This window comes from Mustela lutreola, chromosome 2, assembly GCF_030435805.1.
Source record: "Mustela lutreola isolate mMusLut2 chromosome 2, mMusLut2.pri, whole genome shotgun sequence".
In the NCBI taxonomy this organism is placed as follows: Eukaryota; Metazoa; Chordata; class Mammalia; order Carnivora; family Mustelidae; genus Mustela; species Mustela lutreola.
In genome coordinates, this window is record NC_081291.1 from 7,300,072 (window position 1) to 7,312,851 (window position 12,780).

Genomic DNA, 12,780 nt, shown 5'->3' on the forward strand with positions numbered 1-12,780 from the left:
TTCCTCGTTGTGATAGAATCCTCGGTTGTTTGGATCAAATTGCTGCCAGACAAACTGTTTTCAGACAAAACAACTTTGGCTTGGGTCTCCTCACCTGTCTTCCCCAAGGGCTCGCCCTGCCATGCCCCCGGCGTGGCCCCCAGGCTGGGCTTGTCAGCCTGGGACCCAGGGGACCCAGCTGGGATGGGTCTCCAGGCTCCCACTTAGCCTCCACCTTGCCTCCTCTGCCCCACTGGGACACACAGAGCAACCAAAGCATCAAATGTCAAAGGTCCCGTTTATTCCAGCAACCTGGAAAGAAAGTGTAAATTAAAAAAGAAACATTCATGCACTCAAATCCTTGAAGGGGAGGAGGGGACTCAGAGGGAGGGCCTGGGGGGGGGGGGGCGGCATGGGGGGGGGAGGGAAGAGAGGGAGCCGGAGCCGCAGACAGGGAAAGAACTGGAGAGTCAGATCCATGAAAAGAAAGAGACGAGGGACATCAATAAAAAGGCGGAAAGAGTGAAGTATCAAAATCAGAGACCAACAAAGGAAAAAAGACACAGAGAGAAGCACTAGTAGAAATACGGGGGCAGAGAAGGAAAGCCTGGCGAAAAGGGAGGGAGAGGGGAAAAATGGAGGGGAGAGGGGGTTGAGAGAGGGCCCGACAGAGACAGAAAGCTGGAGGGACCCCCAGCGCCCCGGCGCGGGCAGCCAGAGCTCCCGCAGCCGCTAGGGGTCCCCCGCGGTGCTGATGACGTGGAAGAGGGTGACGTTGTAGAGCACCTGGTGGCCGTTGTTCCAGGTGTAAAGGGCCCGCTCCCGGGGGTTGTAATCCAGCATGGAGATGTGGGAGTACTGGTTGTGGAAGGGCACGTCCGTGTACTCGTAACTGGACGTGTTGGTGAAATAGGCGAAGTAGACCTTGGCCCCGGCCAGGTGGGAGTTGGTCACGTAGAGCACGCCGCAGATCATGAAGGCCTCCCCGGCGCTGCGCTTCGGGTAGCCGGTGTCCCAGGAGCGCACGACCTCGAGGGTGTGCGGGTCCAGCCGGCTGACCACAATGTTGCCCGCGTTCTGGTTGGTGGTGTACACGGCCCAGAGCCCGCTCTCGTCCACCATGAAGTCCATGTCCGAGAAGCCGCCCCAGGAGTAGGGGAAGGTGTTGTTGTAGCCGGCCCCTGGCAGGCTCCGCTGCACCAGCACCGAGCGCGAGCGAAAATGGTACTTCACCACCACGTTGCTCTGGTACTTGTTGTAGAAGAGGGAGCCGTTGTACACCACGTGGCCGGTGCCTGCCCACGGCTGCGGCAGCAGGTGCTGGATAAAGTTCTGGCCTTTGATGAAGTCCCCCAGGGTGCGGAACTCCAGGACCCGCCGGCCCTTGTAATAACCATCCATGTACCAGACCTACAAGAGAGCCGCTCGTCGCTGCCCCGCCGCCCTGGACCCAGCCGCCCAAAGGCCCCAGCAACCACATGGGCATCACCCGAGGTCATCAGGGAGCCACAGTCACTAAGTGGTCAGGAGTCAGTCGTGGGATGCCCAGTGGCTATTCCTGACCGGTCATAGTCCCAGGAATGACATCATTTGATCGGGAAACACCACTGGTCTGAAAACAGACACTTGTTACCCAAGGATCAGAGGAAGTCGCGGTCCATGGTGACTCGCGGGGCCCAGGAATTCACCACTCATTGGAGATGGGATGGTTAGTGGCCACTGGACAGGCCTGGGCTGACAGGGTCACTTGAATTCAGCCCTGTAGCCACAGGATGACCTCGCCTGCCAGCAGCGGCTCCTCTCCCATCGCCACCTATGGTCGCCATGTCAGTTAGCAGGCGTGAGTGCCCCCCTGAGCACTGATGATCGGGCCAAGCATTTTAAAAAACTTTCATGCCAACGCAATCATGACCATTTTGAAGGTACAGAGATTGAGGCTCAAAGACACTAAGGAACCTACCCAAGGTTCTCTAGCTAAGAATTAGGGGGCAGCAGGATGCAAATCCAAGTCTGATTCCCAAACCCAAGCTCTTCACCACTTGGGTGAACCACCATAATCCCGGGGAGGCCAGTGATCCTAGTGAGACACTGGCTATTGACGACCTCTAGTCTGTGACACTCAGTGACGGCCTGGTGACCGGTGTCAGTCACTAGGATAGTCACTGGACAGTTAGTGGGTGGTTCCTGTGGGTCAGAGGTGATGGGCATTCGTGACCATAGAGACCACTGGAAGTCTGAAGATCAACAGACTTGGTTATTCTCGGGGCTGGGAGGTCCTCCATCACCTGGTGGTTGCTAGACAGTAGAGGGCAGGGCCAAGGGCCCTGGAGATCCTAGGACATTTCAGGCTACAAGAGAGGCACTGGTGTGGAATTACTGGGCACCTGTGGGCAGCCACAGGTTGTCTCCCCCAGGGTCTGACCCTCAGAGTGGGCACAGTCACTCACCCGGCTATCCGCACTAGGGGCCATTGTGTCGGTCATCCAGGAGCCGAAGCGGGACCCCATGGCCCGAATGGTGATGGGGTTACTGACCCCAGTCAGCTTCCCACAACCTGGGAGGCAGGAACAGGGTAGATAAGGGTAAAGGACGGAAGGAGCCCAAGTGGAACAGGGCAAGGATCACGTGGTATGATCCAACTGGGAAGAGCTGGGACCAGGGTAAGGGGGGATCCAGAAACCTGATCCCAAGATGGAGTTAGGTTGCAGGTAAAGGGACTGGGAGTCAAGGGTCAGGGCCATTTCCAGTTTGGGAGTCTATTTTAGGCATTGGATAGAGAAGTCAAAGGTCAAAGCTGATAAGTTAGAGATCAAAACTATGTCCGGCTTTTGGGCCCCCAGGGGGTATTAGGGATGAGCATGGAGGTCAGGGGTCAAAGTCAAGGGTCAAGGCATACCCAGCTTCTGGGCGCAGGCATGGAGCCGCGCCTCCAGGGCCATCACCCGCTGCTGCAGGTCCTCGTAGCCGTAGGCGCCCATCTCCTCCTGGATGGCCGCAAGGCTGCTGGAGAGATTCCTCACCTCCTCCCGCAGGCGCACGATGGTGCGCGTGTCCGCCTTGTACTGCTCCAGGACTGAGCTCAAGGGCAACAGCTCCGACATCCTGTCCTTCAGCTCCTGCCCACCAAGAGGGAACCCTCACTGATCATAACCCCTGACCTTTGACCCAGCCTTTGACCTATAACTTCACCCACCTATCTCTGATGCACACCTGGCCCTTGACACTTGGTCCACAGTAGACCCTGGAGCCCAGCATACCCTTGGTCCTTCCCGGACATGACCCCACTCTCAGAACTAACAGACGCCGATCCCAATTCTTCCCGTGGCCTCTGACCCGACCCAGAAGGACCCACCTGGAAGCTCTTGGTTGAGAGGGACCCGTCGGCTGCCCGGAGTCGTGCGTCCAGGCTTCTCATGAGGGTCTCCATGCTGCGCACGTACTGGAGGTCGCGGTACGTCCGCAACTCAAGGACCTCCATGGACTGGGAGACGTTCTGGACCTAGGAGCTTAGGAACGTTAGGGAGAGCCAGGCTCCTGCCCTTCCCGAGCCCTGAGATGCCACAGATGCCTGGTGGAGCTGGACGGAGGCCAATGGCCCCCAGTCAGTTCTTCACACAGCCGCCAGAGGGAGCTGTTTAAAAGGAAGACCCTGGGGGCCAGTCCTGCCTCCTCACCATGTTCATCCACTGGCGACCACCAGCCCCTTTCCTCTCATGGACTCTAAGCTCCTTCCCTCCTCAGAGCCTTCCCACCTGTCGATTCCTCTACCCCGAGCGCTGCTTCCCCTCTTCTTGCCACGCTGGCTTGCTCATCCTTCCCGCCTCATCTCCAGCGTCACCTGCTCAGAGTGGCCTTCCCCGACCCCCTGCTTCCAGCAGCCCCCTATCCTTTCTCCCATCCTTTCTCCCTGGTTATCTTCTCCCCAGCTACACCTACCACCTGGAACATTCTTACTCATCTGCCTCCTTCCGGTGAGATCCTCACGGGCAGACCCAGTGTCTAGCTTGTCCCCAGCGAAATCCCCAGTGCCCAGCATTGGCCTAAATTAGATGCTCAGTAAGTGCTTTTCAGCTATGAATGAACTGAATTCCCTTGCCCTGTGTGCTTCTTGGGTTGGAGGGTGAGACGCCTCCTCAAGGAACACAAGACATTTTCCTCAGCAGGTGAGTCTGGGGAGCTGAAGAGCTGAGCAGGGCGTGTGTGGTGAGGCCCGAGATCACACATGGGAGACTCGGATGCGGTCTTTCCCGTCCCCACACAACCCTCAGCTTCTCCAAAGAAGCCCCGAACAGATATTGACTAAAATATCCACGTGAAGGGGAGCCGGGTGATCCACCAGCTCTGAACAATCTGTATGGCTAGATCTAGCCCCCAGCTGGCCTGGATGGGGGCCGAAGGCAGAGTGGGAATTGGGAGATTTTCACGGTCTTCTGGGGAACCCGGAAAGTTCTTACCTTCTCCATCAGCTGCCGCAGCTCCCGGCTCCGACCATCGCGGGAGCAGGTGCTCTGTGCGGGGATCACAGCCGTGCAGATGCATTTCCCGTCGGGGGCCTGAGCCGAGGTGTACAGCTGCCAGCCTTCCTCTGGACTTTGGAAGAGGGTCTGTAGGGAAGTCAGGGGTCAGAGAGCAGGAACCCAATGGGGGAGTCACCCTGCCCGTGCTGGAGGAGAAAGAGGACCCAGGGAAATGACAGATGCCCTGGAATGTGCTGGACTATGTGCCGAATACCTGATGCGTGTGATCCCAATCCCTCCTCAAGGAAACCCATTTTACAGATGATGAGACTGAGGTACAGGCTGTTAAGGAACACGGCGAGGAACTGAGGGTTTCGAGCCCTTCCGCAAGACAGGAATTCATTCTCTCCCGCATGCTCACATCCACACAGCACTGCCTCCATAACTGTAAATAGGGCACAGACCCACTGGTATTGATCCCCAAACCTGGAACTCCGTCTCGGCTTTCCCAGAGCACTGTGAAACATGGATTCTGCAGACAACTCAGGGGCTGCTAAGTGCAACCCTACTGTTATTATCTCCCACCCCACCCCTGCTCCAGAGAAGCCCAGGTAAGATGATGGCCAAAGGGTGACAGAATCCTTATAGGGACTTCTAGGCCCTTGAAAAGAAAGCATCACGGCAGACTCCTACATTCAACTTCAGGTCAGTTAATAGGTTTAGAGGTTTAGATAATTCAGGGATCAATCATGGCTGTTGCCCAAGCCACACTCCTTGGAACACTGGCCATCTTTCCAGGCATGCGCAGTGAGCAAATAAACCCGGCATTGCTGGGTAAAACAAGTTCCTTTGATGCAGGACTTATCAGAGACCTTGAAGGCTAATGTGCATCAGGGAACTCCAAAATTTTCTACACCTACTAGAAAATACAAGTGCCCATTCTATGCCTGGCATAGGGTCTGGGATAGGGCTAGGGAGAGAGGAATGAAGACAATGTCTGGCCGCTGCCTGTGGATGGAGGAGGCAGACATCAAACAAGTAACCCCCCCCAATACTTCCAGAACTATTCACGGCAGTGAATGCTGCAAAGAAAGTGCAAGGAGTAACATGGAGTCTTCCTCAGGCTGGGGATTTCAGAGGAGGGACCCCAGAGGAGGGACATTTGAGTTGAACTTGAGGGATGAGTGAGCCAGGAGAAGGGAATAGGGGAAAGGACACTTTTGATAGCACAAATTCAAATCAATATCTGGAGGTATTTAAGAAACATTGCTCAAAAAGCACTAATTAGGGTTGCCTGGGTGGCTCAGTGGGTTAAAGCCTCTGCCTTCGGCTCAGGTCACGATCTCAAGGTCCTGGGATAGGGCCCCGCATCGGGCTCTCTGCTCAGCGGGAAGCCTGCTTCCCCCTCTCTCTCTGCCTGCCTCTCTGCCTACCTGTGATCTCTCTCTCTGTCAAATAAATAAATCTTTAAAAAAAAAAAAGAAAGAAAGAAAGAAAGAAAGAAAGAAAGAAATATTGTTCAAAAAGCACTGAGTAGGGACGCCTGGGTGGCTCAGTGGGTTAAGCCTCTGCCTTTGGCTCAGGTCATGATCACAGGGTCCTGGGATCGAGCTCCGCATCAGGCTCTCTGCTCAGCGGGGAGGCTGCTTCCTTCTCTCTCTTTTCCTGCCTCTGTCTACTTGTGATCTCTCTCTCTCTCTCTCTGTCAAATTAAAAAAAAAAAAAAAAAAAAAAAGCACTGAGTAATCACTGGATGGAACATGGTGGGCCCCCAGAGCCGGCCCCCTTGAACTTCCCCAGAACATTCTGGACTTAGTCATAAGTCTCAATCTTTTCGTTTTTATCAGGGCATAATGGTCTCCTTTGTTCAGGAAATATTTGGTAAGTTCCTACTGTGTGTCAGGCTCTATTGTGGACACTGAAAACACAGCAGTAAACAAAATGCGCAAACACAAAAGCTCTTCTAGAAGCTTACGTTAGACAAAGACAGAAATAGACAAGTAAATGCCAAATATTTAAAGGGTGATGAGTGCCACAGAGAAAAGTAATATAGGGAAGTAATGATGGGGGGGTGGTGCTGTGGTTGGGGGTTGCAATTTTAAGGTGGCCTGGGAGGGCCTCCAAGAAAGTGTCATTTGAGTCAAGGTGAGGGATGAGCCATGCAGATACCTGGGCATGTTGCAGGCAGAGATAAAAGCAGGTGCAAAGGCCCTGAGGCAGTACCATGCCTGGTATGTTAAGGAAACCTGGGAAAGGCTGGCATGGCTAGAGGAGGGAGAAAGGTAGTGGGGCAGAGGGAGGGAACAGGACAGCTTGTGAGGGACCTGTGGGCTATTGGAAGAACTTCACAGTTTTTCCTGAGGGAGGTGGGAACCACAGATGCTTTCGAACAAGGAGGGAGGTCACCAGATTCAGGTGCTCACCGGCACCCCCTGGAGGCTAGGGGGGGGGGGACAGGCTGGGGAGCAAGAACAAGACCAGGGCCAATGAGACCACATAGGTCCAGGTGAACAGGATGGGTAGTGGCTGTAGAGGTGGGCAACGGAAAATTCTGGTCCTAACCAGGATGTGTTCCTACATACCTGGAAGAAATTTTGATAAAACCCAAGTGTTTTACAGAGAAACAAAGCCCCACAATAATTGTTCATTTGGACAGCTGTTAAGTGATTGCCCCACAGAAGATGTTCCCATGAGCTGTAACAGAGATAAGCCAGGCTGTGAGTTATGAGCAATGCTGGAGATGCCAGCTATTAGCGCACCTTTTTTTTTCTCTTCCACTCAATAAAGTCTTTTTTTAAAGCTGATTGTAATGTGAGCAACTGATGTAATTGTACAGATGAGCTTGACTCCTCCACTAATTTATAAGGGAAACAAGCCATTCATAAACGCCATCTGAAATTATTGTAATTAGTCATTCTTTGTGCCTTGGGTTCACCCTTTTGAAGTTGGGGAGATCCCCCTTTTTACCAGTCCACGTCTCCTCCATGGAGCATTGAAGTCACCCACCTTCCCAGCCTTTCTCGCACACAGGGATGATACAGGTAGAGCCAACACTCATGGCTCCCCAGGCCTTCAGTGCAGCAGGCCCCCCGCCCACCCCCCAGCAGTCCCCAACAGTGCCACAAAGGAGTTAGTGATAGATGTCAGCTGCCCTCTCACCTCTCCGGTAGGAAGGCTCTGATGGGCCTGCTGCAGACAATTCTCCAGGGGATCCCACTGGGAGCTGTGCTCCAGGTGCCCATGGTGGTGCCCTCCTCCTTAGCTCGCTCTGCATGGGGGTCCTTCACTTCTCCGATCGGTTCCTGGTGGTATCACCTCCTAGGTGGGTACTTGCACTCAACCCCCTCCACTAGCTCTGCTTCTGAGGGAGTCTCACCTAAGACAAGAAGGGGGGACCCAAGAACGCCTTCCACCTCAATTCCAGAAGAATGTGAGACTAGCTTTTTCTCTTTTCATCACAAATCTGGTTCTTTAAAACAAAACAAAACAAAGAAGTTGGTGCCTAAGCACCCCCATCTGTGTTCCCTTGGCTCTGATCTCCAAGCAATTTGGACAGAACCCCCTCCCCCCACCCAAGATTCTCATTTGTGCAGAGACAATGCAGCCCGGTTCAACATAATTAACATCTCCTTTCTACAATTCCTAGTGTGTCCTTTGAAGCAAACAAGCCATTTTCTCTCAACATACGAAATATTGAATTGTAAAAGAGAACCAAGATTTAAGTGGCAAGGAGAGAAGGCCTCCACGGCTTTCCTAAAATAATTGTCTGCGTTGGACGCACCTCGCTGAAGTGTTCTCTGCAGCAGTGTAATTAAATGCCTGGGGCTTGGCTGCCAAATCTGAGCACAGCAGAGATCCCCGAGTTTCGCCTGGCAGGTTCAAGTTCAAATACACAATCAAGTTCACGTCCCCGGGAACCACTGGAAATGTCCTGAAAGGCTCCCTCTTGAAGAGTGCAAATGCCAGCTCTCTAACTGGGTTTAGCTTGGAACCTCGGTCATGAACTCTTGGAGGTAACAGTCCTAGGAACAGAGAATGGCCCATCTTAAGAAAAATGCTTTTAACAGCAGGTGCAAGAACCCAGGAACTGTCCAGGTACAGAAACCTGCGATCAGGTGGCCTGTCTCACCTCAGAAGTGGCAAATGTACTGGCGAAGCCAGCTGCTCTCTTGGCTGAGTTGCTGGTTCTGAGTTTGATATTCCTGCTAATGGGCTCTAAGCGGGTAAGCTCTGAGCTCAAGTAGCTGTTTCTCAAATTGTCTTTTCTGGCTGGGATTTCTTTCAAATACTTTTGCTGAGGATGATGCCCCAATTAAGCAGCAGTCCCCGTAACAGGTCCAGGACTGACACACAGGAAAAATTGTTCTCACTGTCACACCTGGAATCATCATCTCAGCCTCCAGCATTGCCACCTCCCTCTTGGTTCCAACACAGTCCCTGGTTCCTCCAGGGGCGGGGGGTGGGGGACAGCTATAGAACCTCAGGGAAGCCACCCGTGGAGAACTGGCCATCCGGGGTTAGCCAGCAGGAAGAGAGCGAGCGGCTGCCTCTTAATAAGACAAGGATATTATTGCATTTGAGGCCGGGTAATTTAATCAGGAGGCAGAAGTGGCTTGGAGCTTATGTATTTATTTGTACCCTGCCCTGTTCCAGAGGACTCCAAGTGGTTTACAAGGATATGTAAACTACCACACGATAGCTTCAATTAGATAGCTGAGAAGGAATTCGATGTTTCTGGACGGCAGTCTGCCAATCCCGAGCCAAAGCCTCAAGGTTCCTGCATTTGCATTTAACCCAGCCAATCCCAGAGGAAGAATTTAGCCCAGGGGAATCGAGTGGACCAGCATGCAAGTGTTACAAGGATGCTCATTTAAAGCACTGTTTCAAATTGGACCACTGGAATTTCCCCCCTGCATTGTTGGAGGGTAGGGGGCTTTTGCACATGCACAGCAGGGAATACTATGCAGCCATGAAAAGGAGAGTTTAGTGGCGATTTTTATTGTCATCTTCAGATTGGTCTTATCTTCTAAATTTCTTGATCCTTTAAATTTTTTTTTTTTTTTTTTTGCAAGGGAGACAAGGAAGGAAGGGAAAAGTGGGGACATTGAGCCAGAAATTAGGCTAAGAACAACTCATCCCTTTAAAACCCGAACAACCAGCATATGGTCAGGCCATAAATTTGGCTCCAAGTTCCTTAGCAGCCAACTCAAAAAGGAAAAGCTGGTCATTTATGCGGCTCCCAGTGTCCCGAAACAAAACGCGCCAGATGCTCAGGGGCTGGCTTCCCTATTTTCGGTACCGAGAACAGGCAAGGATCTCTCCCACGATCCTCCCAAAAAGGAGTCCCTGTGATGTCACCAGCATCTCTCCCGGCAACACTCTTATCCCGGGTGGTGGGGGGAGGGGCAAAACAGGTGACGGGGATGAAGAGGCACAATATTCCAGTTATAAAATAAATAAGTCACAGGGATGAAAAGCACAGCATAGGGAACGTAGTTGATCTATTGTAACAACGTCATATGGAGACAGATGGTGACTATACTTCTCATCGTGAGCCCTGCATGAAGTATACAATTATCAAATCACTATGTTGTACACCTGAAACTAATATCACATTATATATTTTTTCAATTAAACAAATGTGTGCCACGGGATACCTGGGAGGCTCAGTCGGTGAAGTGTCTGCCTTCGGCTCAGTTCATGGTCCCAGGGTGCTGGGTTCGAGCCCTATGGCAGGCTCTGTGCTCGGCAGGGAGCCTGCTTCTCCCTCTCCCTCTGCCCCTCCCCACTGCTCGTGCTCATGTGTGTGCAAGCCCTCTCTCTCTCTCTCTCTCAAATAAATAAATAAAATCTTTGGGGGGGGGGTGCTTCTGACAGAAACAACTCATTTCCTTTAGATGTTTCTCACTCCTACTCAGATGGTAGAGCAGAGTCTGGGGGTCAGGCTGTCTGGGTTTAGGTCCTGGCTTGGCTACTGGCTCGTCCTCTTTCTGGAGCAAGTTACTTCATCTCTGATGAGAGTCCCGTGGAGCTGTGGCTGAGGCCATGGGATGAGGAACAGCCGCAAAAAGCCAATGTTGGAGAGGAGTTAGCCCCGTGGAAGATGGGAGATGCTTCCTCTGTCTTCAGCCCCATGTGGCTCAGTTGGCTCCCTGTCCTGGAGGGGAGTCCTGTCTCATCTTGGCCAGCTGGCAATCAACAAGTCTACACTGCTGGTCCTTGTCTCTGGTCCATCCTTGGGTCTTCCTGAAACACCTGCTTTTCCCACTTCTAGGTCCTTGCCCTGGCTGCACCCTCTGCCATGAAGACTCTTGTCCCATCTCATGGCTGGGCTAACCCTTCCCATTCCTGGGGGCTCTTGCATAAATATCTCTTCCAAAACCAGCCATAAGTAGGTAATTGGCAGGCATTGTCATTCGGGCCTTTGACAGGGGAAGAAACTGGGGCAGAGGGTTCAGACCTCCAGTCTACACCTCCATGCCTTCCCTTCCCAGCACTGCTTCAAGGCCTGATCACAGTGGCCATTAGGACCTCACGGGGTGGCCACTGGCTCCGCCTGCCTGCCTCTGCCCCTATCTGCTTGGCTCACCGACCACATTCCTTGGGGCCTAGCATGCTGAATGTTTGTTGAATGAATGACTGGACCGTGGGTGGCCGGGGGGGACAGAGAGCAAAGCCCTTGACAGAGCCACCATGCGTTTCCCGTTCCGCCACCGAAATAGCTTCTGTCTGTCCTCAGGAAGAATCAGAGATTGTGTGGTATCAGGCTGGGGACAGGCACCCGGCAGACTCAGAAGTGGTCACAGCTTCTCCCTGACTGCAGGGACAGCAGAAGGGCCGTGATGAATACTCAGGGACATGTCTGCTACATCTGAGCCATGACAGGGGCCGTGTCCCTTCGGAGGGCTTGAGATAACACCAGTCTGCTCCTGTCAGACCTCGAGATATTGGGCAAATGCCCCCCTGAGTGATAAGCTTGACAGGTTTTAAAGACAGTTATCCGCTCACCCGTGCCTCCAGAGCCTAAGCCCCTGGGGCTCTTCCTGAGACAGCCTGTGGCTGGGGGCGACTGTGAGCCCATCATTCATTCATTCATTCATTCCCTCCTTCCCATCTTGCCCCAAGTGGCTATTCAGGCCAGTAGTGCAGCACAACCTTCTACTGTCTGAAGCCACCCACGCCTTGGGGACAGAAGACCCCGAACGCTTGAGCCCCAGGCAAAGCCAGGACTAATGTTCCAGGATGTCTTAGTCTCTGCCATCACAGTGCCAATGGGGACCAGTAATCAATGACTCCGACTCTCTTGGGAAATGCAGGAAGAGACCCAGGTCGTTCAGTCCGACTGACCTCTGCCACTCAAGTCCAAGGACAGTGTGGGGAAGGCTTGCCTTGTACAGGTATTTACACACTCAGTCCACTCCATCAGAGTGTGGCCTACACGGCATTAGAACCACCATGAATTCCTGCAGACAGCCCTAAAAGTAGGGTGTATGGGCAGGGGTTTGCATGAAGGCCATGGATTCTCATACCAGGGTCACGTCAGTCATCACTCAAGCTTGCATTGAGGAACTGCAAGTCCCCACCATCCCCACCCATAACACTCGAGGACACCCCATTTGAGAACTTTTGGGGCGGGAACAAACCTTCTCCTGAGCCTGCTGATTCTCCCAGGCCTCCTTTCTTGTCCTCTATGACTCCTGAGCTCTTTATCACCCCAGGGCCTTTGAACTTGCTGCTCACCACACAGTTGTCCAGGTGAACCATAATGCGGGCCTCCCCAGGGTAGATGCAATTAGGACAGGGAGGCCCGAGCTCAGGATCTGCTGAGGGGCCAGACCCGGGTGGAAGGAAAGAGGAGGAAGATGAACGATAGGGTGGGTGGACGGGGGTGTCATTTACTGAGATGGAGAAGGCTGGAGGAGGGGCCTGTGGCAGACCAAGGGGCAGGTGGGGAGATGGAAATCCAGAGTCCAGCCTGACACGTGCATCTGGGGGCTGCCTGCAGAGAGATGGGATTTAAAGTCACAGAACGGATGAAGGAAAGGAGCAGACACCAAGCACCCCCACCAAGGCCTCATATTTTATTTAACACCCATAGAGCTTGCCCTTTGCTATGGACTGAAAGTCTCTGTCTCCCCAAAATTCGTCTGTTGAAACCCCACCCCCAACGTGATGGCATTTGAAGGTGAGTCCTCTGGGAGCAAGAGCAAGCAGAGAGCTCCCTCTCTCCTCCTCCTCCCGAGGACACAGCGAGAGGGCGTGGTTTGCGAGCCCAGAATCCGGAATCCAGTTCTCTTCAGACACTGAATCCGCCCGCACACACCTCGATAGACCCTGTAGCCTC

The 12,780-nt window shown here is 53.2% G+C and overlaps 1 protein-coding gene across 2 annotated transcripts in view; it reads right to left on the reverse strand.

The window, feature by feature from the left end:
• Window positions 1-258: 258 nt before the first annotated feature.
• OLFM2 (olfactomedin 2) overlaps window positions 259-12,780 on the reverse strand; it is a 60,353-nt gene continuing 47,831 nt past the window's right edge. For both annotated transcript variants that reach the window (XM_059159901.1, XM_059159900.1), the window contains exons 2-6: window positions 4,434-4,583; window positions 3,332-3,478; window positions 2,876-3,095; window positions 2,427-2,533; window positions 259-1,389 (exon numbers count right to left, since the gene is read on the reverse strand). In XM_059159901.1, coding sequence (XP_059015884.1) covers window positions 712-1,389; window positions 2,427-2,533; window positions 2,876-3,095; window positions 3,332-3,478; window positions 4,434-4,583 — 1,302 coding nt within the window. In that variant the 3' untranslated portion in view covers window positions 259-711. The remainder of the gene's footprint in view (window positions 1,390-2,426; window positions 2,534-2,875; window positions 3,096-3,331; window positions 3,479-4,433; window positions 4,584-12,780) is intronic.